This window comes from Narcine bancroftii, chromosome 4, assembly GCF_036971445.1.
Source record: "Narcine bancroftii isolate sNarBan1 chromosome 4, sNarBan1.hap1, whole genome shotgun sequence".
NCBI lineage: Eukaryota > Metazoa > Chordata > Chondrichthyes > Torpediniformes > Narcinidae > Narcine > Narcine bancroftii.
The window spans coordinates 170,155,247-170,177,411 of record NC_091472.1 but is presented as its reverse complement, the minus strand read 5'-3'; the positions used below and the strand labels follow the sequence as shown (position 1 = coordinate 170,177,411).

At 40.9% G+C, this 22,165-nt stretch overlaps 1 protein-coding gene and 1 long non-coding RNA gene across 6 annotated transcripts in view; one reads left to right on the top strand and one right to left on the bottom strand.

The window, feature by feature from the left end:
- The window catches only part of hnf1a (HNF1 homeobox a), a 379,757-nt gene that overhangs the window by 108,467 nt on the left and 249,125 nt on the right, over positions 1-22,165 (top strand). For 2 of the 5 annotated variants that reach the window (XM_069932935.1, XM_069932934.1), the window contains one exon: positions 930-991. In XM_069932935.1, the coding sequence (XP_069789036.1) occupies positions 969-991 (23 nt within the window). In that variant the 5' untranslated portion in view covers positions 930-968. Of the gene's footprint in view, positions 1-929; positions 992-9,303; positions 9,413-14,065; positions 14,155-14,503; positions 14,882-22,165 lie in introns of those variants that run through there. The other 3 variants (XM_069932931.1, XM_069932933.1, XM_069932932.1) reach the window with 3 other exon arrangements.
- On the bottom strand, positions 193-15,140 carry LOC138761204 (uncharacterized). The gene is made up of 2 exons (XR_011356182.1): positions 14,644-15,140; positions 193-1,037 (listed from the first exon to the last, which is right to left on the bottom strand). It is a non-coding gene; the product is annotated as an uncharacterized lncRNA (long non-coding RNA).

The window sequence follows — 22,165 nt, the reverse complement described above, 5'->3', positions numbered from 1 at the left end:
ACTCTGTCTATCCCTTTCATAATCTTAAATACTTCTATCAAATCCCCTCTCAACCTTCTACGCTCCAAAGAATAAAGACCTAATCTGTCCAATCTCTCCCTATACTCTAGATGCTTAAACCCAGGTTTAATTGCAGAAAAACTCAGGACTTTGTTAGTTTTCAACTAACAGATTTTCCAATCTTATTATTAATTAAGTTCAAGTTCAAGTTTATTATTATCATACAATTGTAAAGAGTGAAACAGTGCTCTTCGGTCCTAGTTTAAAAACATGCAAACGCATATGAAGACATAGAATACATATTTAGAAGTGATTTACAGTATATGCAGTACAAATACGAAATAAATTAATATTATTAAATTTAAAAATAGAGACCTACTGTACCTGCAGGGAGGTAACTTGGGGCATTGGCTCCACCTACTCCCTGCCAATCACCAACCCCTTATAAAGACTCACACCGGACCTTGTTTAGGCAGTAGAGCACATGGAGCCAGAAGGGATACTGAACCTTGTGTGTAACATTTAAGCTAATTAAAGCCTGTAGTACAGGTCGTCTGTGCTTATTTGTTCGCACTGCAGCGCATCATACCCAGCAACCCTCATGAAACATAATTACAGCCCAGGGTGACTACAATGAAAAGAATGCCAGCTGAATCGGTTCATCCCTGGTAAACTCTGGTAATATTACCATCAAACAATTTTGCGGATTGCTTGGAATCTCTAGCCATTTGTGCAGGTAACCATTACATTGATCCATTTGCAGGAGTTCAACACTTCATGACTTAAATATTTCTTAATAAAGCAAATTCTAACATGGTGGTTTGGTTTAAAACTGGACTTATTCAATGCATTCAGGCAGTTCTTTTGCTATATTTGGGTTCTTGACTGAACACTTGTTTCAGATGATTAAATGCAGTCTTTTATTTCAGCATTAATCCTGTGTGAGATCAGTGAAAGCAGGCGGCTTGATGTCTTCAATGCCTCTCTCCTGGTAAGTATTAGCACCCTTTGTGTTACCCCCTCAAGATGGTTGGCAGCTGAAAATGCAATTTCAATGTTTAATTGACAAAAAGAAACATTGCTACTACTTTATGAATCTACTCCAAGATATTTCTAATGACTTCTATCTTCATAGTGCAAAATGCTGATGTTTAATGGAGAAAAGAAGGTACAGACTGATTGGGGTGGGGGGGGGGGGTCCCTCCTGTGCATACTGCCATTATGAAGAACCCCAAACTAAACAGTCTCCAAACTATTTCACTATAGTTCAGCAAAGCCCCTTTTGTGTGTGTTTCAATAGTTTGCTCTCCAAGAAGGATGCCAACATTTTGCAAAATTAGGATTATTATTGCACAGTTTTGCTGAAATTAGATATCATTTCATCATAAAAATATTGCTTCTGGTATCTTCAATTTGTAAAGTATAGATGTTCTTGTGAATTTTTGTTGGAACTATTCAGCGATCATGAAGGGCATTCACTTCTTTCATAAGCATCAATATACAGTGAACTCATCCAGTACTTTGCATGCAGAAGGACCACTTGGTTTACATGTTCTGGTTGGACTTTGGCATTGTCAAATCAACCAGTGCTACCCCTTGACATATCCCGCTCCATTTCATACACTTCTGCATGCATTCTCTCCCCCAGACTTTGTGAAATTTCCTTTCCCCTCACTATCAACCCATCAGCTTCCCTTTCAATGCCACTTGAAACAGCAACTTCCATTTACATAACACCATTAAGTAGCAAAGAAACCTGAATCATTTCACAGACTTGTTATTGAACTATGGAAGATTATATTAAAGATGGTAACTAAATGGTTGGATTAAAAAAAGGGTAACTTGTAATGAATGTCTCAAGGGGGAAATAGAGGTATGGGGTGAAGGTGTTCAAGGGAAGACTTCCAGACCTCAGAACCTTGTCAGTTGGATTTGGGGATGATCAGGAGTTCAGATGTCTTTGAGTAGTGGAGCTAAAAGACTTTACAGAGGTGGGGAGTTATTATTTAACTGGAAGTTATTATTTAACTGGAAACCAATGTTGGTCAGTTAACACAGATAATGGGTAAAAATGCAAGGTTCTTGGTACATATTGGAATGCAACATGTAGAATTATGGGTAACCGTGAGAGGCTAGGCTGGATGGATTGGAATAGTCAAATCTGATGGTCTTAAAAGCATGAATGCAGCTTTCAACATTAGGTAATCTGAGAGGGAGCAAAGTTGGGCAATGTGGAAATAGACAGTCATTGAGGAGAGATGTGTAGTCCATAGCTCAGATCTGAATGAAATATTACAGGTTGTGAGATTTCTGGTTTAAGCAGTTGCCAGGGAGAGGTTGGAGCCTGTGATGAGGGTGCAGAGCTTGTGAAAATACACTATTACTGGAGGCCATTCAGAGATGGTGCACTTGGTTGATGCCAATATGAAGAGATTGCAAATGAGAGAATGTTGAAAAGGTTGGTTCTCTGCTCATTGCAACTTAGAAAAAGCAATCTAATTTAAACATATATGATTCTTTGGGAGCTTGGCAGGGTAAGTTTTGAGGAGGTTTTGCCTCATGGGAGATTGTAGGACCAGAAGGCGTGACCTCAGAGAAAGGGGTTTCCATTTGAGATTATCAGGAGGACTATCTTCTTTTCTCAAATTCTCCATTAACAATGGCGTGAAGCAAGGCTGTGTTCTCGCACCAACCCTCTTTTCAATCTTCTTCAGCATGATGCTGAACCAAGCCATGAAAGACTCCAACAGTGAAGACGCTGTTTACATCCGGTACCGCACGGATGGCAGTCTCTTCAATCTGAGGCGCCTGCAAGCTAACACCAAGACACAAGAGAAACTTGTCCGTGAACTACTCTTTGCAGATGATGCCGCTTTAGTTGCCCATTCAGAGCCAGCTCTTCAGCGCTTGACGTCCTGCTTTGCGGAAACTGCCAAAATGTTTGGCCTGGAAGTCAGCCTGAAGAAAACTGAGGTCCTCCATCAGCCAGCTCCCCACCATGACTACCAGCCCCCCCACATCTCCATCGGGCACACAAAACTCAAAACGGTCAACCAGTTTACCTATCTCGGCTGCACCATTTCATCAGATGCAAGGATCGACAATGAGATAGACAACAGACTCGCCAAGGCAAATAACGCCTTTGGAAGACTTCACAAAAGAGTCTGGAAAAACAACCAACTGAAAAACCTCACAAAGATAAGCGTATACAGAGCCGTTGTCATACCCACACTCCTGTTCGGCTCCGAATCATGGGTCCTCTACCGGCACCACCTACGGCTCCTAGAACGCTTCCACCAGCGTTGTCTCCGCTCCATCCTCAACATCCATTGGAGCGCTCACACCCCTAACGTCGAGGTACTCGAGATGGCAGAGGTCGACAGCATCGAGTCCACGCTGCTGAAGATCCAGCTGCGCTGGATGGGTCACGTCTCCAGAATGGAGGACCATCGCCTTCCCAAGATCGTATTATATGGCGAGCTCTCCACTGGCCACCGTGACAGAGGTGCACCAAAGAAAAGGTACAAGGACTGCCTAAAGAAATCTCTTGGTGCCTGCCACATTGACCACCGCCAGTGGGCTGATAACGCCTCAAACCGTGCATCTTGGCGCCTCACAGTTTGGCGGGCAGCAGCCTCCTTTGAAGAAGACCGCAGAGCCCACCTCACTGACAAAAGGCAAAGGAGGAAAAACCCAACACCCAACCCCAACCAACCAATTTTCCCTTGCAACCGCTGCAATCGTGTCTGCCTGTCCCGCATCGGACTGGTCAGCCACAAACGAGCCTGCAGCTGACGTGGACTTTTTACCCCCTCCATAAATCTTCGTCCGCGAAGCCAAGCCAAAGAAGAAGATCTTCTTTTCTCAAATTAATGCCATCTTTTTAGACTACCATGCTTCTGAAAGCTGTGGTTAGTGAATCCTTGAGTATGTTCAAAAGAGACATGGTGAGCGTGCGGAATGGTGGATTTGAGGGAGATTGCATCAACAGTGATCATTTTCAAAATTTTCAAAACTTATTCCTTGGCCTGGAAGCCTCATCGTCAATGTTGTGGTGTTATCAGATCTTGACAACAGACTTCTAGTGGCGAGAAAGACAGATACAGGGGGAGGTCCTAAAAAGTAAGCTTTTCACCAGAGGTTAACTCAGATGAGACTTTTATACAGTAACTATGAAGATTTTAAAGTTGGTGGAGGAGGGAAAACACTGATGCTTTGTGCTTCCAAACTTGCACATTTTGTCTGTTGCTTTGTAAAAGTTTCCTTTTTACTTTAAAAAAATCTTACAATGTGGAAATAGTGGACAGTATAATGTCAGATATACATCTTTATAAAGTACGCTGTTTGACCTGCTGAGTTTCTCCAGCATTGTGTTTTAACTATAATACAGATTAATTAACTTTTATTAAAATAAATTGGTCAAAACAATCCAAATTTCATTTGAATGGAAACCTCAAATAAACATTATTTAACAGGGAAGGCAGATATTCTTGAGTTGTTCCTGCAACATGTCAGAATTGTAGCGATCAGAGTATTCTCCAGCAACCATCCCTGTAGTAAGTCTCAACATTGTGAGGAAATATGAGCTGCAGTTTCAGAGGCAGAGATTGTGATGCTTCAGGAAAGGGGAAACTGGAGAGTTTGATCTCAGCGGATATCATACAGGAAACTGCAGATGGCGGAATCTAGAGCAAAAAATCTGCGAGTGGAACTCAGCAGGTCATGGAGGTAAATGGATGGATGAAATCCTGCAGCTTTGATTTGTGTTACTGCCGGAATGGATGTGAGAGGGAACTTTCTGGGAGGATGAGCAATCTGTTCAGGGCACCATGTTAACAGAGACAATTCAGTGGGTGGAGTGAAGACATTGTAGTGGGTGTGGCTTGAACTGTGATTTCTTCAAAAGGTTTTCTGGAATAATCACAGAAGATTGGAAAGTAAAGAGCATTATAAAACAGTTTCAAGAATGTGGAGGTGGGAAATAATAAAAAAGCTAACCTAATCAGATTCAGAACCTAACCTAATCTAATCAGAATCAGTATTTATTGTCATGAACATTGTCATAAAATTCGTTGTTTTACGGCAGGATCAAGGTGCAAACATTTCCAGAAATATGTATAGGGGAATATTTTGGATCCAGTGATCATAATAGTTAATTATGGAGAAGGTTGGGCCTTGGGTTGAGATTCTAAATTGGAATATGGCCAGTTTTTAGAAATGAGAAAGTTGTTTTTAGGGCAAGAATGGTAAGTGGAGAACGTCCAAAGGTGAAATTTTTGAGAGTACAGAGTTTGGATGTTCCTGTCAGGATTAAAGGCAAGGCTAGCAGGCAGAGGGAACCTTGGTTTTCGAGGGATATTGGGGATCTGGTTCAGAAGGTGTATAACAGGGATAGGCAACATGAGCAAATGAGGAGTATTTAAAAAAAAAACAAGAAAAGCCTCAAGTAAGAAATCAGGAGGTGAAAAGAAGGCCCGAGGTTCCTTTGGCCAATAATGTGAAGGAAAATCATAAGGGTTTCTACAGGTATATTAAGAGCAAAAGGAGAGTAATGGACAAAATTGGTCCCCTTGAAGACCAGAGCGGTCAACTTTGTATGGAGCCAAAAGAGATGGAGGAGATCTTAAATTTTTTTTCATCAGTATTCGCTCAGGAAATGGGCACCGAGTTGTGGGAAGTGAGGAAAACTAGCAGGGAGGTCATGGAACCTCTGCAGATTAAAGAGGAGAAATTGCTTCCTGTTTTAAAGCAAATAAGGGTGGATAAATCCCCAATGGCTAACACTTGTTTCAGACCTTGAAAGAGGCAAGTATAAAAATTGCAAGGGCTCTGGCAGAAATATTTAAAATGTCCTTAGCCATGGGTGTGGTGCCAGAGGATTGGAGGGTAGCTCACATTGTACTGTTGTTTAAAAAAGGCTCCATAAATAACCCTGGAAATTATAAGAAGTGAGGCTGACATCAGTTGTAGGTAAATTTTTGGAAGGTGTTCTAAGAGATCCGATATACATTTGGATAGCAAGAAACTGATTAGGGATAGTCAATATAGCTTTGTGTGTGGTAAGTCATGTTTAACCAATCTTATAGAATTTATCAAGGAGGTTACCGAGAAAGTTGATGAAGGAAAGACTGTGGATACTGTCTAGATGGACTTTAGTAAGGCCTTTGAAAAGGTCCAACATGGGAGGTTAGTCAGGAAGGTTCAGATGCTCGGTCATTATGGTGAAGTAGTGAACTGGATTCAACAATGATTGGATGGGAGAATCCAGAGAGTAGTGGTGGATGATTGCTTCTCAGACTGGAAGCCTGTGACTAATGGTATGCCTCACGGATCAGTGCTGGGACCATTGTTGTTGGTCATCTATATCGATGATCTGGATAATTATGTAGTAAATTGGATCAGCCAGTTTGCAGATGACACTAAGATTGGAGGGGTTATGGACAATGAAGAAGATTTTCAAAGCTTGCAGAGTGATCTGGACCGGCTAGAAAAGTGTTCTGAAAAATGGCAGACATATATGAGGTGTTGCATTTTGGAAGAAAAAATAAAGAAAGGACATACACAGTAAATAGTAGGACACTGAGGAGTGCAATAGAACAAAGAAAACTGGGAATGCAGATACATAATTCCCTGAAAGTGGTGTCACAGATGGAAAGGATTGTAAAGAGAGCTTTGGGCATATTGGCCTTTATAAATCAAAATATTGAGTATAGGAGTTGGGATGTTAAGGTAAAGTTGAAAAAGACATTGATGAGGCTACATTTGGAGTATTGTGTGCAGTTTTGGTCACCTAACTACAGGAAAGATATAAAGTTCAGGTAAAAGTAAATTAAAATTACAGATAGTAAACAACAGTAATCAAGATCCATGTTCTCGATAAGAAAGGGAAAAAAACCTATAACTAATATAATTTCTAACTCCAACCTATTATCTGTGCGATTATAATCAAAGCCTTTCGTCAACTACTAATTTCAATACTAATAGTTAAAAAAATGAAGAAAAAGAAAAAAAGAAAAGATTTTGATAAAAAGCAAAAATAATTGATCTATAAATTTTGAAAAAAAGAACCCCAAAGAGAAAAAAAAATTAATACTCGTTTTAGTAGTTGAACACCTAATTTTCTCTAGAGAGAGGGATGCCATCAAATCCAATAACCACTGTGTCTGCGTGGGACGGACAAGATCTTTCCACCACAGCAAAAGTAGTCTTCTAGCAATCAGGGAAGTAAAAGCAACCACATGGGATTGAGATAAGTCCATTGGTCCACTCATTCCAAAAATAGCAATAAAAGGGCTCAGAGACAGATATATATCAAGAATTAAAAATAATGTGGTAAATGCCTCTTTCCAGTAGTTACAAAGGGAGGGACGTAGCCAGAACATATATAAAGAACTTTCCTGAGTTGTACACTTATCACCTTTAGAGGATACATTGGGGTAAAATTTAGCTCATTGAACTTTGGAATAGGGGGCTAATTTAAATTGTAATAAGGAACGTCTAGCACTGAGAGAGGATGATGTACATTTTTCAAATAGATGTTGAAAGTCATGTTCCCAAACTTTCTTAATGTTAGGTAAAGAACTATTGCTAAATCATAAAGGGCTGAAAGCATTTCTTTCTGATTAGGTCTAAAATGATGTACTTCCCAAATAAGATTAAAATCGAAGTCTTGGGGAAGTTTCAATGTTAAGAAATTCCTAATCTGTAAATAGCGAATTTACTGTAATTTCCTAATCTGTAAATAGCGAATGTTGATTAGGTAGTTTAAATTTGGCAAATAATTGCTCAAAGGAGGCTAATGTTTTAGGAATCTGTCGAGCTGGAATTATCCATAAAGTATCTCTTTATGCTAATGATGTTTTACTATATTATTATCCAATCCTGACTCTTCAATTTCAAGAATCTTATCACTTCTTAGTCAATTTCATCAATTGTAAGGTTACAAACTGAATTTGCAGAAGAATGAATTATTTCCTGCTCTTTTGATTTCTCAATCCCTTTTAAAATTGTTAAAAATCAATTCAATTATTTAGGTATTATTAAAAAGATCACTAACTTGTTTAAGGAAAATTTTCTTTATTGAATCACGTTAAGAAATCCTTATCTCAATGGTCTCCTCTTTCGATGACGTTAATAGGGAGGGTTAATATTATTAAGTTGAATATCCTGCCTAAGTTCTTGTATGTATTTGCTCCTAATTAGACTCAATTATTTCCTCTTTTATATGGAAAAATAAATGTCCCCATTTGAAAAATAATTCCTTCAAAATACTAAGAGAAACTTAATTTGAGACTATTTCTGGGCAACAAACATTAGATATATCATTATTTGGATACATCATAATGAATATTCAGGTGCCTCAGGATGGATTGACTAAGAGATTAAATCCATTAAAAGACACTCTCTTATCTCAAGACAGAGCACATTTGCCTTTTTCTTGCCTTTTTTGCTCTCCAAACTAGCTAAAAATTTGGTAGTTAGACATACTTTGCTTATTTGGTTCCAATTTAGAAACCTTTTTGGTTATCATAGATTTTTATTAATTCTTCCCATTTTAATTAATTCCTTTTTTTTACCCTTGGTTCAAGACATTGGATATACTCACTTGGGTATTCAGTCTTTCTTTCACTTCCTGCAGATGAAATCATCAGGCATACTGCTGGCTTCCCTGATGACCCACAATCTGCAAGAGGAGTATTCCCCTGCCTTGGCAGCCATTCCCACTGTCTATGACAAGAGGAAAAAAATATGATATCTAAAAGCTGCCTTTAACTTTGCCTACCCGCTGAATCCTTTTTTTCCTCGAATAAGGTGGCCCTTTCTTACTTCAACTCCTGTACTACCACCTAGTCTTCTTGAGCCAAAGCCTTTCCACTCAGACTCAGCCCTCAATGACCACTCCCTCAACACCTTTTGCAGAAACAAAAAGAAGTATATTCGAAATGCTAACAGAACTGTCAGTGTCTGTAGACAGAGAAAAAAACTTTTAATATTACAGATGGACAACTTTGTAGTTGAACTCCTCTGCTGCATCTCCTTCCAGGATGTAGTCTTCCATTCCAGGATATCTGAGATGTCCTCCTTCAGAAAATGTGGCTTCCTCTTTACTACCATTAACTTAACTCTCACCCGCACCTCCTTGGCCAAGTTGAAATATTCCACAAATCCACAGGTATTTCATCAAAGTGGGAGGGGGATTGAGAATGAAAGTGATAAATTAAACTGGAAACTCAGGGTTGCCTTTTGCGGATGCAGATGCCTTGCAACATAACCACCCAATTTATTTTGGTCTCTCCAATGTAGAGGAGATGATATTATGAACACCTACTTCAATGCACTTGGAAGAAATGCAAGTGAATCACTCCTTCACATGAAAAGACAGTTTGGGATCTGGATGGAAGTATTTGATGAGGTAAAAGGGCAGATATGGCATTTGTAAGCACTTGCGAGAAGGGGAATGGTTGTTGGAGATGGAATGACTATAAAATTACAAAAAAATATTCATAAGGAAGGAAAATTTCAAGAACAAGATAACTCAAGGAAAGGTCAAAACAAACAAGTAAGAGGTTTCATGGACATTTAGAAAGAGAAAAGAGTTAACAAAAGAATAGTGATCCAAAAGGAAGAAGATAAAACAAATAGATGGCAATTGAATTCAACTAATATATTATGCTTAATATATTAGGTGACTACCATAGGATGAGGGAGGAATTGGGCAGAGTGGACTGGGAGCACGGGCTAATTGATGAAACAGTTGAGGAACAGTGGAAGATTTTCAAAGAAAAATTTTGTAATGCTTAACAAAAATATATTCCGGTCAGGAAAAAGGGCAGCAAGAGGGAAAAATCAACCGTGGTTAACAAAGGAAAAAAAGGAGTGTATAAAATTGAAGGCACAGGTGTACAAAGCTGCAAAGAGCAGTGGGAAACTGGAAGATTGGGAAAACTTTAAGAGACAACAAGGGGTTACAAAGCGGGTAATAAGAAATGGGAAAAAGGATAATGAAAGTAAATTGGCACAAAATATAAAAACAGAAAGCAAAAAATTTTATAAATATATAAAACAGAAGAGGGTGGCCAGAGTTAACATAGGACCCTTGGAGGATGAGAAAGGAAAACTGGTAGCAAAAAATGAAGCATTAAGCAAATATTTTGTGTCAGTCTTCACGGTGGAAGACGCGTCCAGCATGCCCAAGTGCGGAGTTAAGGATGCGAATGTTGGGGAGGGCCTTGATAAAATAGTTGTTACAAAGGAAGTAGTGATGGAGAAACTAATGGGACTAAAGCCAGACAAATCACCTGGTCCTGATGATATGCATCCAAGGGTTCTGAAGGAAATGGCAGAAGTTATAGTTGATGCATTGGTGGTCATATACCAAAATTCCTTGGATTCTGGGCAGGTCCCGGCAGACTGGAAGACAGCAAATGTCACGCCACTTTTTAAGAAGGGGTGTAGGCAGAAGACTGGAAATTATCGGCCAATTAGCTTGACGTCTGTAGTTGGAAAAATGCTTGAAGCCGTCATTAAAGATGAAATAGTGAAACTTTTGGAACATAAGGGTTCAATCAGGCAGACGCAGCATGGTTTTAGAAAGGGAAGATCTTGTTTGACAAACTTGTTAGGATTCTTTGAGGATATAATGGGTGCGGTGGATAGAGGGGAACAGGTTGATGTTGCATATTTGGATTTCCAGAAAGCGTTTGATAAGGTGCCGCACAAGAGACTTATCAATAAGTTACAGGAAAGTGGAGTCCGGGCAAGTATATTGGCCTGGATTGAAAATTGGTTGTCTGACAGGAGGCAGAGAGTCAGGATAAATGGGAGTTTTCCAGGTTGGCAGAGAGTGGTGAGTGGGGTGCCGCAGGGGTCAGTGTTAGGCCCACAACTGTTCATCATTTACATTGATGACTTGGAGGAGGGGACAAAATGTGGTGTAGCCAAGTTTGCGGATGACACCAAATTGAGTGGAAGAGAAAATTGTAATGAGGATGTGGAGAGTCTGCAGAGGGATATAGTTAAGCTGGATGAGTGGGCAAAGGTCTGGCAGATGGAGTACAATGTTAGTAAGTGTGAGGTTATCCACTTTGGCAAGAAAAATAAAAGAGCTGAATATTATTTAAAGGGTGAAAAACTACAGCATGCTGTTGTGCAGAGGGACTTGGGAGTGCTTGTGCATGAATCGCAAAAAGTTAGGTTGCAGGTGCAGCAGGTTATTAAGGCAAATGAAATGTTGGCCTTCATCACTAGAGGAATTGAATTCTGGAGTAGGGAGGTAATGTTGCAACTGTATAAGGTTCTGGTGAGACCGCACCTGGAGTACTGTGTCCAGTTCTGGTCTCCATATTTGAGGAAGGATATACTGGCTTTGGAGATGGTCCAGAGGAAGTTTACTAGGTTGATCCCTGGGATGAAGGGGTTGACTTATGATGAAAGATTAAATCATCTAGGATTGTATTCGCTGGAGTTCAGAAGAATGAGAGGAGATTTATAGAAACATATAGGATTATGAAGGGTATGGATAGGATAGATGTAGGAAGGTTTTTTGAGCTGGCCGGGGAAACTAAAACGAGAGGACACAGTCTCAAGATTCGGGGGAGTAGATTTAGGACAGAGATGAGGAAAAATAGTTTTTCCCAGAGAGTAGTGAATGCTTGGAATTCTCTAACTAGGGAAGTGGTTGAGGCTGCCTCATTAAGCATATTTAAAATTCGGTTAGATAAATTTTTACATGATAGAGGAATTAGGGGATATGGGGAGAAGGCAGGTAGGTGGAGTTAGGTCATAAATTAGATCAGCCATGATCGTATTGAATGGCAGAGCAGGATCGATGGGCCATTTACGGCCTACTCCTGTTCCTACTTCCTATGTTCCTATGTTCCTCACTGGTATTCTGTAATCGTCTTCATTGTCAAAGATATGAGTACCTGCCTGAAAGTAGCTGTAATTGGGGAAATGGGAGGGAGGGAACTCAGGAAAATTTAAATCATTAGGCAAGAGATATAGGGTAAATACTCAAGCTATGGGCTGACATGTTTTGAGATACTGATGGAATTCCTCTTTGGATCTTCGAAGTGACTAATGGGAGTGTTGATGGATTGGTTTTATTTTTCCAATATTTACTTTATACAGGGAAGTTCCACTCAGTTGGAAATAATATTAAAAATAATCAGCCAAAGTCAACATGATTTTATGAAATGAAAATTATGTTTGACTCATTTTTTGGAATTCTTTGAAGAAGTAACATGTGCCACAAATATAGGGGAACTATGCTCAGAATTCAGAAGCTCTTTAATAAAGTACTGCATCTATGGCTATTGTGGTAAAGTTTATGGAGCTATGAAGGTAACATTTTGGCTAGCTAAAAAGAAACTGACTGGAACTTTAACAGGCAGCTGAACTTTATTAGCAGAATGTAACAGTAATCTTAACCCTTTACTGCCTGTTTTGATGATGCCCTACCATGAAGGAAGGAAATATTGTTACCAAATTCATTGATGGCACAAGGACAGGTAGGAAAGTTAAGTTGTGATGAGTGCCAATGGATGCCTCAGATAGTAATAGAAAAGAAATGGGGAAAAGATAGGCAATAGGGTTTCATATGGCAAAATGTGAAATTGTCTTGTTTGGCAGGAAAATATATATTAAAGGAAACATCTACATGGTAAGAAATCCCAGTGATTCATTAAAAGTTTGTATGTAGAAAGAGCAAATGATATGGAAAGCTAACAGAATATTATTGTTGACTGCTCTGGACAATTGAATACAAAAGTAGGGAAATTATGCTTCAGTTATATAGGGTATTTGGAAAATCACATTTGGAGTACTAGGGAGTATTGGCCACCTTATTTAAGAAATGACATTGATACCTGTATCTTGAAAGTAATTTGGAGAAGATTTACTGGACGAATAACAGGAATGAGCAAGTTGTCTCATGAGGAAAGGTGAAGCTGGAATTTAGGAAAGGAAAGGAGACTTGATTGGAATGTATAAAATCTCATGGGTTTTTTTACAAGGTGGATGTGAAGAGGATGCTTCTTTTTGAGGGAGACAGCCAGTGGCCACTGTTAAAACAGCTGGCCATTTTAGGCATTATTTTCCTCTCAAATGCTTGGGCATCTTTGAAACTGTCTTCCTCAAAAGGCAGTGGAAACAAACAGCACCTTTGAATAGTTTTAAGGCCAAGGTAGATAGACTTGATAATCGAGGGGATGAGAGGTTGGAGTGGAATGCAGAGTTGAGATGACATTCAAATCTGTCATAATGGTATGGCATGGCATAGCAGGTACTTTCTCTTGTTCCTATTTCATATTGAATAAAGTTTGGTTGCTAATAAAAGATAAACTCCTTATCATAAATTAAGATCTCCCTTGGGGATTGCAGAAGCCCATTTATTGAATATTCACAGAGCTTTGGACATTCAGAGAGTTAGGATATGTGGGGATCAGTTGTGAAAATAGACTTGAGGCACAGGAAAAGCCATGGTCACTTTGAATCGCTCATTTGGCTACATGGCCCTATTCCTCCTTCATTCTCTTAAGCTCTGACTGTCAAAAGAATCCCAGAAATGTCAATGATGTTGCTGTTATAAGACCATTCCCTGTCTTACTGGCGGTTTCCTTGCAGTGGGAGTATTGTTAATGGCAGAAACAAATGTTACTATAGCCTGTCTCTTTCTCACACCCCCTTCACTATCTTTTGACATAACCATAACTCATTAGAGCAGTCATACCACTATAACACCACTTAATATGCTAATGAACAGGGCAGGACATCCAAAAGTTTGGGAAGTTCTTCCTTCCTTGATTTTCATCTTTTAATGATCACTGACTCTAATTTTTCTGTGTGAAAGTAGCCCAGTTTAAATGGAGCATGGGCCAGTAAAAAAAAACTCAGTGACCGTTGTACCCATTGACGGAGCTTGGTGATCACATTGTAGGTTGGTGAAGAAAGCAGCTGACTGGGTCTGATAACTGAATCAATATTGAACAGGAGTGGAAAATAAATATTTAAGCAGAAATAAGGAAAGGGAGGGATGTCAGAAAAAAAATGGTTTCAAAAGAAAGCATTTGTTATTTTGTGTATTTCTGATGTAGACCAGGGGAAAATAAACACTTGTTTTGTATTGAGCTCTTAGGTGCAGTTTTAATGTTTAAGGTATTCCCCTGCACTTTGTACAACAGTTAACATGGGGTCCAAAGTTCAGTGGTTCGAGAAGCGGAGGGATAAATGTGAACCCAGGAAAATGTGCCCAGTTGGAATGCAAACAGATGAACAAGGCTACGTTTATGATGACCAAAGCAGGACACTTTCTTGTGTAGAAAATAGTGTATTTTGGTTATTTACTTAGTTTAGGAAGAGTGTTCCCAACCTTGGGTTTCTGGATCATGTGGGAAAGGTTCAGTAACATAAGGAAGACCTTGCAATGAGGACGAGCTAAATAAATCTGGGGGGGTGGGGGGGGGAAAGGGAAAAGTGGGTTAGTTACAACCTGTTTGGTGGGGCTGGGGGGGGGGGTTGTGGGGTGAGGAAAGATGGTGACCAAATTAACACCTCTGCAGCAGGAGCTGGTGAATGCACTGGTAGGGTCTGGGATCAGCAAACAGACCCTGATAGAAGCTCTGCATGAAATGGATCCTTATCAACCTGTCAAGAACGAGGAAGCCCAGGGGTCGACGATCAGCATTCTCCCCAACGATGCCTCCTCCAAAGCCGAGATGCTGCCGGCTTTAGCCAACGGCCACCACCCGTCCAAACTGTCCGGCGACGAGAGCTCAGAGGACGGCGACGAAGACTATGACACCCCGGCGATCTTGAAGGAACTGGACAACCTCAGCCCCGAGGAAGCGGTTCAACAAAGATCAATAGTAGAACAACTTCTACAGTAAGGGCTCTTCTTCTTCCATTTGCATTTCTCTCTTTAAAACTAACCCTATATTGTACCATCGAAGTTTCCTCTCATCTAGGCAGCCAATTCTGTGCAACGTGTGAGTGAAAGCTGAATGTCTACATCAGGCGTGCCACAGCTAGTTACTAATTATCCAATTGATAGTTATTTCTCTGTTCTTTTGCAAAATATAAACTAAAATAGAATAGCCATCCCTTTTTGGTTACATTTGATCATTAACTACTGATTATACAAGGCGGCCGGAAGCGTGTGACCGATATGCTAAACCTGCTTAGATTAAAGTTATTTCGCTCCCAGTTATTAATTAATTTTTTTTGGTGTGCAAATTATATCGTTCTCGGGTTTGTGCATTTCATTCGTCCAGCATGTAAATTTGCTCCGTGCTGTCGCCGTGTGTGTTCTTTCTCTGAATGGGTGAAGGCAGAAAGCAATAAAAAAAAGTTCTTTCTCGTACTCCAAGATCAAATTCATTGGATTTGGAACTAGATTTCGTTAAACCGAATCGGGGGCGGGTGGATCGTAGTTGTCGCTGCTGTGGGGCATAGATTTAACTGGTGCAAATTTAAACTTTGCGAAGCAAAAGGGCGGGGGGGGGGGGGTTAACGAAAGTGACCCCAGTATATTCATACCTGCAAATCATTTGCATGAATTGCTGCAATGAGACAGTTGGTGGATGCACACAACCTTAACGTGATTTTGGGTTGGAAACCAGATGCTGGTTTAAATGAGTGTCAGTTGTTTTAATCGACCTTCACCGTGTTTATGGACTTTTTTGATGTTTATGAAGGTCAGGCTTTTGATTGTCGAACAATACAGGGGCGAAATAACAAATTAAACCAAACGTGGACGTAAATTGGTAGACCTGAAACGAGTCTTGTCGTTGAAATGAGTTGAATGTGTTGATTTAGTGAGGGGAGCAGCGGGAAATGGCTGTATGCTCATCGAGCGGACCAAAGTCTTCGCTCCGTCACTCCCTGAATGTAACAAGAAATAATCAGCTCCCGCCTAAACCCAGCGAGGATAGGTAGCAGATGAATGAGCGGATGCTCGGTCTCACCGAGAAAATAGCAATGCGAACCTCCCGGGGGTGGGGGGTAGCGTTTGTTTGCTCCGTGGCTTTTTTTTTGGACTTTGGTCCAGGTGCAAGTTTTATCTGCGGCTCAGTTCAGTATCAGCAGGTTCAATAAAAAAGTAGTGCGGGGTGAACACACCGACTACCCACCTTCGTTTGTTTGAGCAAACTTGTACAAAATGTGCCGCCAGCGATGTGCTTCTTTTTCCAAACTTTAACCTTTTGCTTTTCATTTTAATGGCAGTGACTTAATTTTGAGGTCATTTGCAAATATTCCCGGCTATGAGTGAGAGATGTTTTATTTCCTGGGCTGCGCCGCCACCGACCTTGGTGCTCCTGGCGACCCACCGTTTCACCCCACCTCCCCCTTTCATTCCCTTCTACGTTTCCTTACAAATAAATTCGGAGTCAAAGGAGGGCCAAGGCGAGTTGAAATGATGCTACTTTTAAAGCCGCAAAGGTGTTTGTTCATTCACATCAATCCGGTTGGAAAAAGACTGAAAAACCTCGCCTCCTCACCCACCCGCTCTACTAATCCAGGGTTTCCGTGATTCAAATACTTGCCCAGATACTTATGAAAAGTTACAAAGTCATAGGCAATGCAACACAGAAACAGGCCTTTTGGCCCATCAAGTCCATGTGGACCATTTACACTCATGGCCTGGCTTGGCGAACGAAGATTTAGGAAGGAGAGTAGACGTGGGCATGTCCTTCGAGCCTGCTCAATGGATTTTTTTAGTGTGTGCAGTACTGCCCCACCCTTTACACCCGGGGTTTATCTGCCATGACCCAGCAGTCTGGCAGGGTGACAGCTAGGTCCTCGAGCTGTAGTGTGCTTCATCTAGGTAGGAGGATGGCCTGACAAGGCTAGCGCATCCCATCTTCCCGGGTTTGAAAACGAGTTTTCCTTCTCTTAGGCTGGCTGCCAACCAAGGCTAACAAGCTCAGCCTATCCATCAAGTTATACTGCCGGACACTTGGTCGCGCCTACTATTTAGAATTACACGACACTAATCCCATATTTTATTCTCTCCATCAACTTCTCCAAATTCTATCGCCTGATTACACATGTGGGGCAATTTACAGCAGCCAATTGACCTACCTTGATCTTTGGGATGTGGGAGGAAACTGGAATAAACCCACATGGTCATAGGGAGAGCGTACCAACTCCACACAGAAAGCACTAGTTGGAAATGAACCCGGGACTCAATAGCAGTGAAGCAGCCCCGTTCCTAGCAGCATCACTGGGCAAACCTGTGTTAGTCTCTGCTTCCATTGTCAAATAATGTTTTGGGTGAAGGATAGGGAGCCAATCAAATGGCCTGCTTTATCTTGACTATTACTGACCTTTTCCCAGCCTGTTGCTGAATCTACACTCATCCAAGCAAATGCTACTTTTCTAAAGTGTTCGGTAAAAGGTGTAAATACTTCAGGAGCCAGGTGTGTGTGGCTCTTCAAGGAATTCTGATCCAATCTTGTCACCGCAGCCTGTATGTGGACTTCTGATATAGCATTTGATCAGCAGAGGAAGGTTGCACAGAAGACCCCAGTTTGGAACGTAGCTCTGTGTAGCCTCTTTGTGGAGAATGAGAGAGCAATTTTCTCCTGGGACACATTCCAGAAGTGATACATTCAAGTCTCCTTCCAATTGGCCTGAACCATTATTCCGGTGATAGGTTTCAGATTTCGTACAGATTTAAGATTTATTGTACATACATGACATCACATACAACCCTGAGTTTCTTTTCCCTGTGGGTGAGGTAGAATTACCACCCATTGGCAGTGCAAAAAAGATGTACTCAACATACACATGTAAGCAAATAAAGAAACGTAAACAAACAGACTGTGCAATACAGAGAAAAAAATCAATAGTGCAAAAGTCAGAGTCCTTAAATGAGTCCCTGATTGAGTTTGTTGTTGAGGAGTCTGATAGTAGAAGGGTAGCAGCTGTTCCTGAACTTGGTGGTGCGAGCCTTGTGGCATCCATACCTCTTTCCTGATGATAGGAGTGGGTGATGTGGATCCTTGATGATTGCTGCTGCTCTCCGATGGCAGCGTTCTCTGTAGATGTTCTCAATAGTGGAGAGAGTTTTGCCTGTGATGTCCTGGGCTGTGTCCACTACCTTTTGCAGGGCTTTACACTCAGGGGTATTGGTGTCACCAGACCAGACCATGATGCAGCCGGTCAATACACTTTCCACCACACATCTGTAGAAATTGCCACATGAACAGAAATTAACTAGAGTGGGACTGTATTTCCTAGCATTTAGAAGGACAAGTGGAGGACTCATTGAAAATTGCACAATTCCTAGAGGACAATATTTCCCCTGACAGAGGAGTATGTTTGTGACTAAAGGGTAGGCACTTTAGGAATGAGGTGAGGAGAAATTTCTTCAATACATTTCAGTGAAATTTCCTCCCTGGCCTCTTGTGAAGATTTGGCTACTGTGTTCATTCAAAACAGTGATGGAAGGATTTGTATACGTTAAGGGAGTCAAAGAATAATGGGAATGATGCTGAAAAACCATGCTGAGGAAGAAGATCATCCATGGTCCTAAAGAACAGGGAGTAGGCTCAATGTGCCCGAGAAGCTACCCTTGCATTTTCTTGAGCTCTTATTATCGTAGGAACACTTCTTTATCTGTAGTGAGTAAAACCCTTAGCAGCTCAAGCAAACTACTCCTTTGTCGAGCCCAGCCAGAGGTTGGCCCAGAAAATAGAGAGAGTCAGTTTGGCCAAGGAGTCATTGCTTAGCTGAGATTATATGGTGTGTGCTCTCTATTGGTTCTCCCAAGATCCTGTACATGGGTGGAATAACCAACAACAACCTGTGTACAATGCCAGTTATAAATCTCCCCTGTTAAGAGTGTGAGTAAATCATTTCATGAACTCTTCTCAATCATAAATCCATGGGGAGCAAATGAGGAAGAACTTTTACCCATGGTCAGCATGCATTTGGGACACTACTGTTGAATATCTCACCCAGATATATTTACGAAGTGTAAGTGGGGTCTTCACTAGGGGTCTCCGTTGGATCCCTTCACTCAAAAACTCCAGGGTTTTATTTTCAAAAATTCTTCTCTGAATCCTCTGGAGCAGAGGGTCTCAAACATTTTTCAACCACAAACCACCAAAGTATTCCTTTAATTACCCTGGACCACCTATAACAAACCCAGGGACCACCAGTGAAAGGGGGTGGGGGGGTGGGGTGGTGAGCAGTGGTGCTGTCGAGCTCAAACCTCTTTCCAGACCATCACAGGATTTTTGTCTTTCTTTTCTGGGAAAGTTTTTTGAGAATTTTGGGGGGATTCTTGTTGTCCAATTTACACTTGGTTTTACACTTAACTGGTGTATTATATCAGTAAACAAAGAGAAGCAGGAGGGACTCATTGGGTCAGGCATATCCAGAGAGACAAATGGTCTGTGACCATTTTGGGTTAAAAAACTGTTGAGACTAAAGCAGAAACAGGAGCGGCAAACAAAACACAGTGCGGCAGTGGGTAAGAAGAGGCCAAGAGGGGACAGAATAAACGTGAAGGTTATTGTATTATATTCTTCCTAGATAGCCTCGAACACAACAGTATGAGCCTTAAATTTAATGACACGATCATTGATTTTTCTAATTTAGGACTCCTACCCCCTTCTGATTCCATTGTCCCCTTCACTTCTTTGCCTATGCCTGCATTTTTATTCTCTCTTTAACTTTCATTCCTATCCTTCCCCCTCTTCCTAATCATTTTTCTCTCTACCTGTCTGTTTACCTCTCACACCTTCTGCCCTCTATCACTGCTGGGTAACCCCCCACAATGCCCGCCACCCAGCTTCTGTCCCCCTTTTAAAAAAATATATATATATGTTCAAATGTTCCATCTTGATAAAGTGCTTGGACCCAAACATTGACTGATTATTTCTACCCATCGATGCAGTCTGACATGCTGAGTGCCTCCAGCAATTATTTGTTTGTACAAAAATAGAATGTTGGGTTCTCCCAAGTTCACCTTTTTCCATCTGTCCCTCACCTCCCATTCTACTTTTTTTCCCATCCCCACTGTCCCCCCCGGTCTCTTCCTCTCTGTATCACCCAGTCTCCCCCCTTCATATGTCCAGAATTTTATTTTGGTGTGTGGAATTGTTTAGAAACATGGGGGATAGGTTGAACTTCCTTTGCCTTCTAAGGAAGTCAAAGTGTTGGCATACTTACTCAACCATTGCATTGACATGTTTTGTCCAGGTTAGGTCACTGGAAATGAAGGGAAAAAGAACTTGAAACTTTATATGGTCTCCACTTCTGTGCCATTGATGTGGATGGGGGAGTGAACTCTACCCCTCCACTCCCTGTAGTCTGTGATCAGCTATTTTGTTTTGCTGACATTGAAAGAGAGGTTGTTATTTTTAATTTAGAGATATAGCACAGTTACAGGCTTTATGGCCCATGAGCCTGTGCCACCCAAATACACCCATGTGAGCAATTAACCTATTAACCCTGCACATCTTTGGACTGTGGGAGGAAACCAGAGCACCTGAAGGGAACCCATATGGACATGGGGAGAACATACAAGCTCCTTACAGACAGTACCAGATTTGAATATAGTTTACTGGAGGGATGGCAGGATGGGGATTTGGAGGAGGAGGTTCGTTGGGCAAGAGGAGATGGCGATACCGCACAGCCTGCACTCAGTGACATATTCAGAGTTTCAGGTTACCTCATACTTTTCCTTCAGTGTAGTTCAAAGTTGGATTCTGCTTAAATTGAACAAACAAATGGAAAAGAATGATCAAGACATTGGGCAATCAAGCTTCACTTCCTGATTTAAAAAAAAGTTATTGGGTTGTAACAACAGAATCAATTTGATAACATTTAAGTTGGATTTATCTGCTCTCTAGCTTAGAATCATTGTACAGTAAAACCTTCAGTATCCAGAACCTATGGATTAATGCTGGATAAGTGAATTTTCTGGTTGCTTGAGATTGCTTGTTGTATGATTGGTGAACTAACAGCGAGGCATGCCAATTTTAATATTTTGTATTTTTTACATATTTATTTTTTGTTGATTGCTTGACGCAATTCTAGATAACAGGGGTTTTACTGTACTTTGTATAGCTTTCTTTCAAATAATAACTTGCCCAAAAATATTAATGATATTGAGTAACAAGGGTAGGTGTTTAGATTTTCTTTCATGGACATTATTTAACATTTTTGTGGAGCTTGCCACTTGATAATTCATGCCTGAATGTAGTTCATGATTTTCTGTAAGCAGATGGTTGCTTACAGGTGGTTGTCTGCAGATGTTGGAGTCAAGTGCAATACACAAACGTGCTGGAGAAACTCAGCACATCGCACAGGAGGTAAAGGATAACCAACACTTTGGGCCTGGACCCTTCAGTCACGGAACATCTGTTACCCATTACTTCCTATGGATTCTGTGTGACCTGCTGAGCCTTTCCAGCGCATTAGTGTTTTATTTCCTGAAGAGTGTGTATGGAATTGAACATGCCCATTTCTGGCCTTATGATGGAAGGAATGTCATTGATGAGGAACTCCAGCATTGATGACCTGGGGCTGGCTAGATGATGGAACAAATCAAATTGCATTTTCCAGCAACATTGAACACATTTCAGTTTGCCAATACAGTCCTTACTGCCTTGACCCTCCACTATATCCTAAACTACCTAGAGAATGATGCTTTGTCCTGTTATTCATTGATATCAGCTTGACACATACCACACAACTTTCTACATTGTTAGGTGGATGCAATGTTTTAACTGTTTTGAAGAGATTGACTAGAGATGCACATCGACAGATGGGACATTGTCTTGTCATGTAGTCTTTACGGATTCAAGTACTCTCAGGTATTTCTTGATATTATGGGGACTGAATGGAATCTGGTGAAGGCTGACTTCTGTAGTGGTGGGGATCTTAGGAAGAAGCTTCTTTCGTTGGCATATCTGGATAAACATGGTTGCAAACGCTTCAGTCTTGACTTTGAGGTTTGCATGCTATTCTCTATCATAGTTGAGGATGGGGATACTCTTAGAGCCTTCTGATTATGTAGTTATTAAATTAATCCACCACTTTTCATGGACATACTCTTAGAGCCTTCTGATCATGTAGTTATTAAATTGTCCACCACTATTCATGGACTGCAGAATTCTGATCTAATTTGTTAAGTGTGTGCTTGTTTAACTTT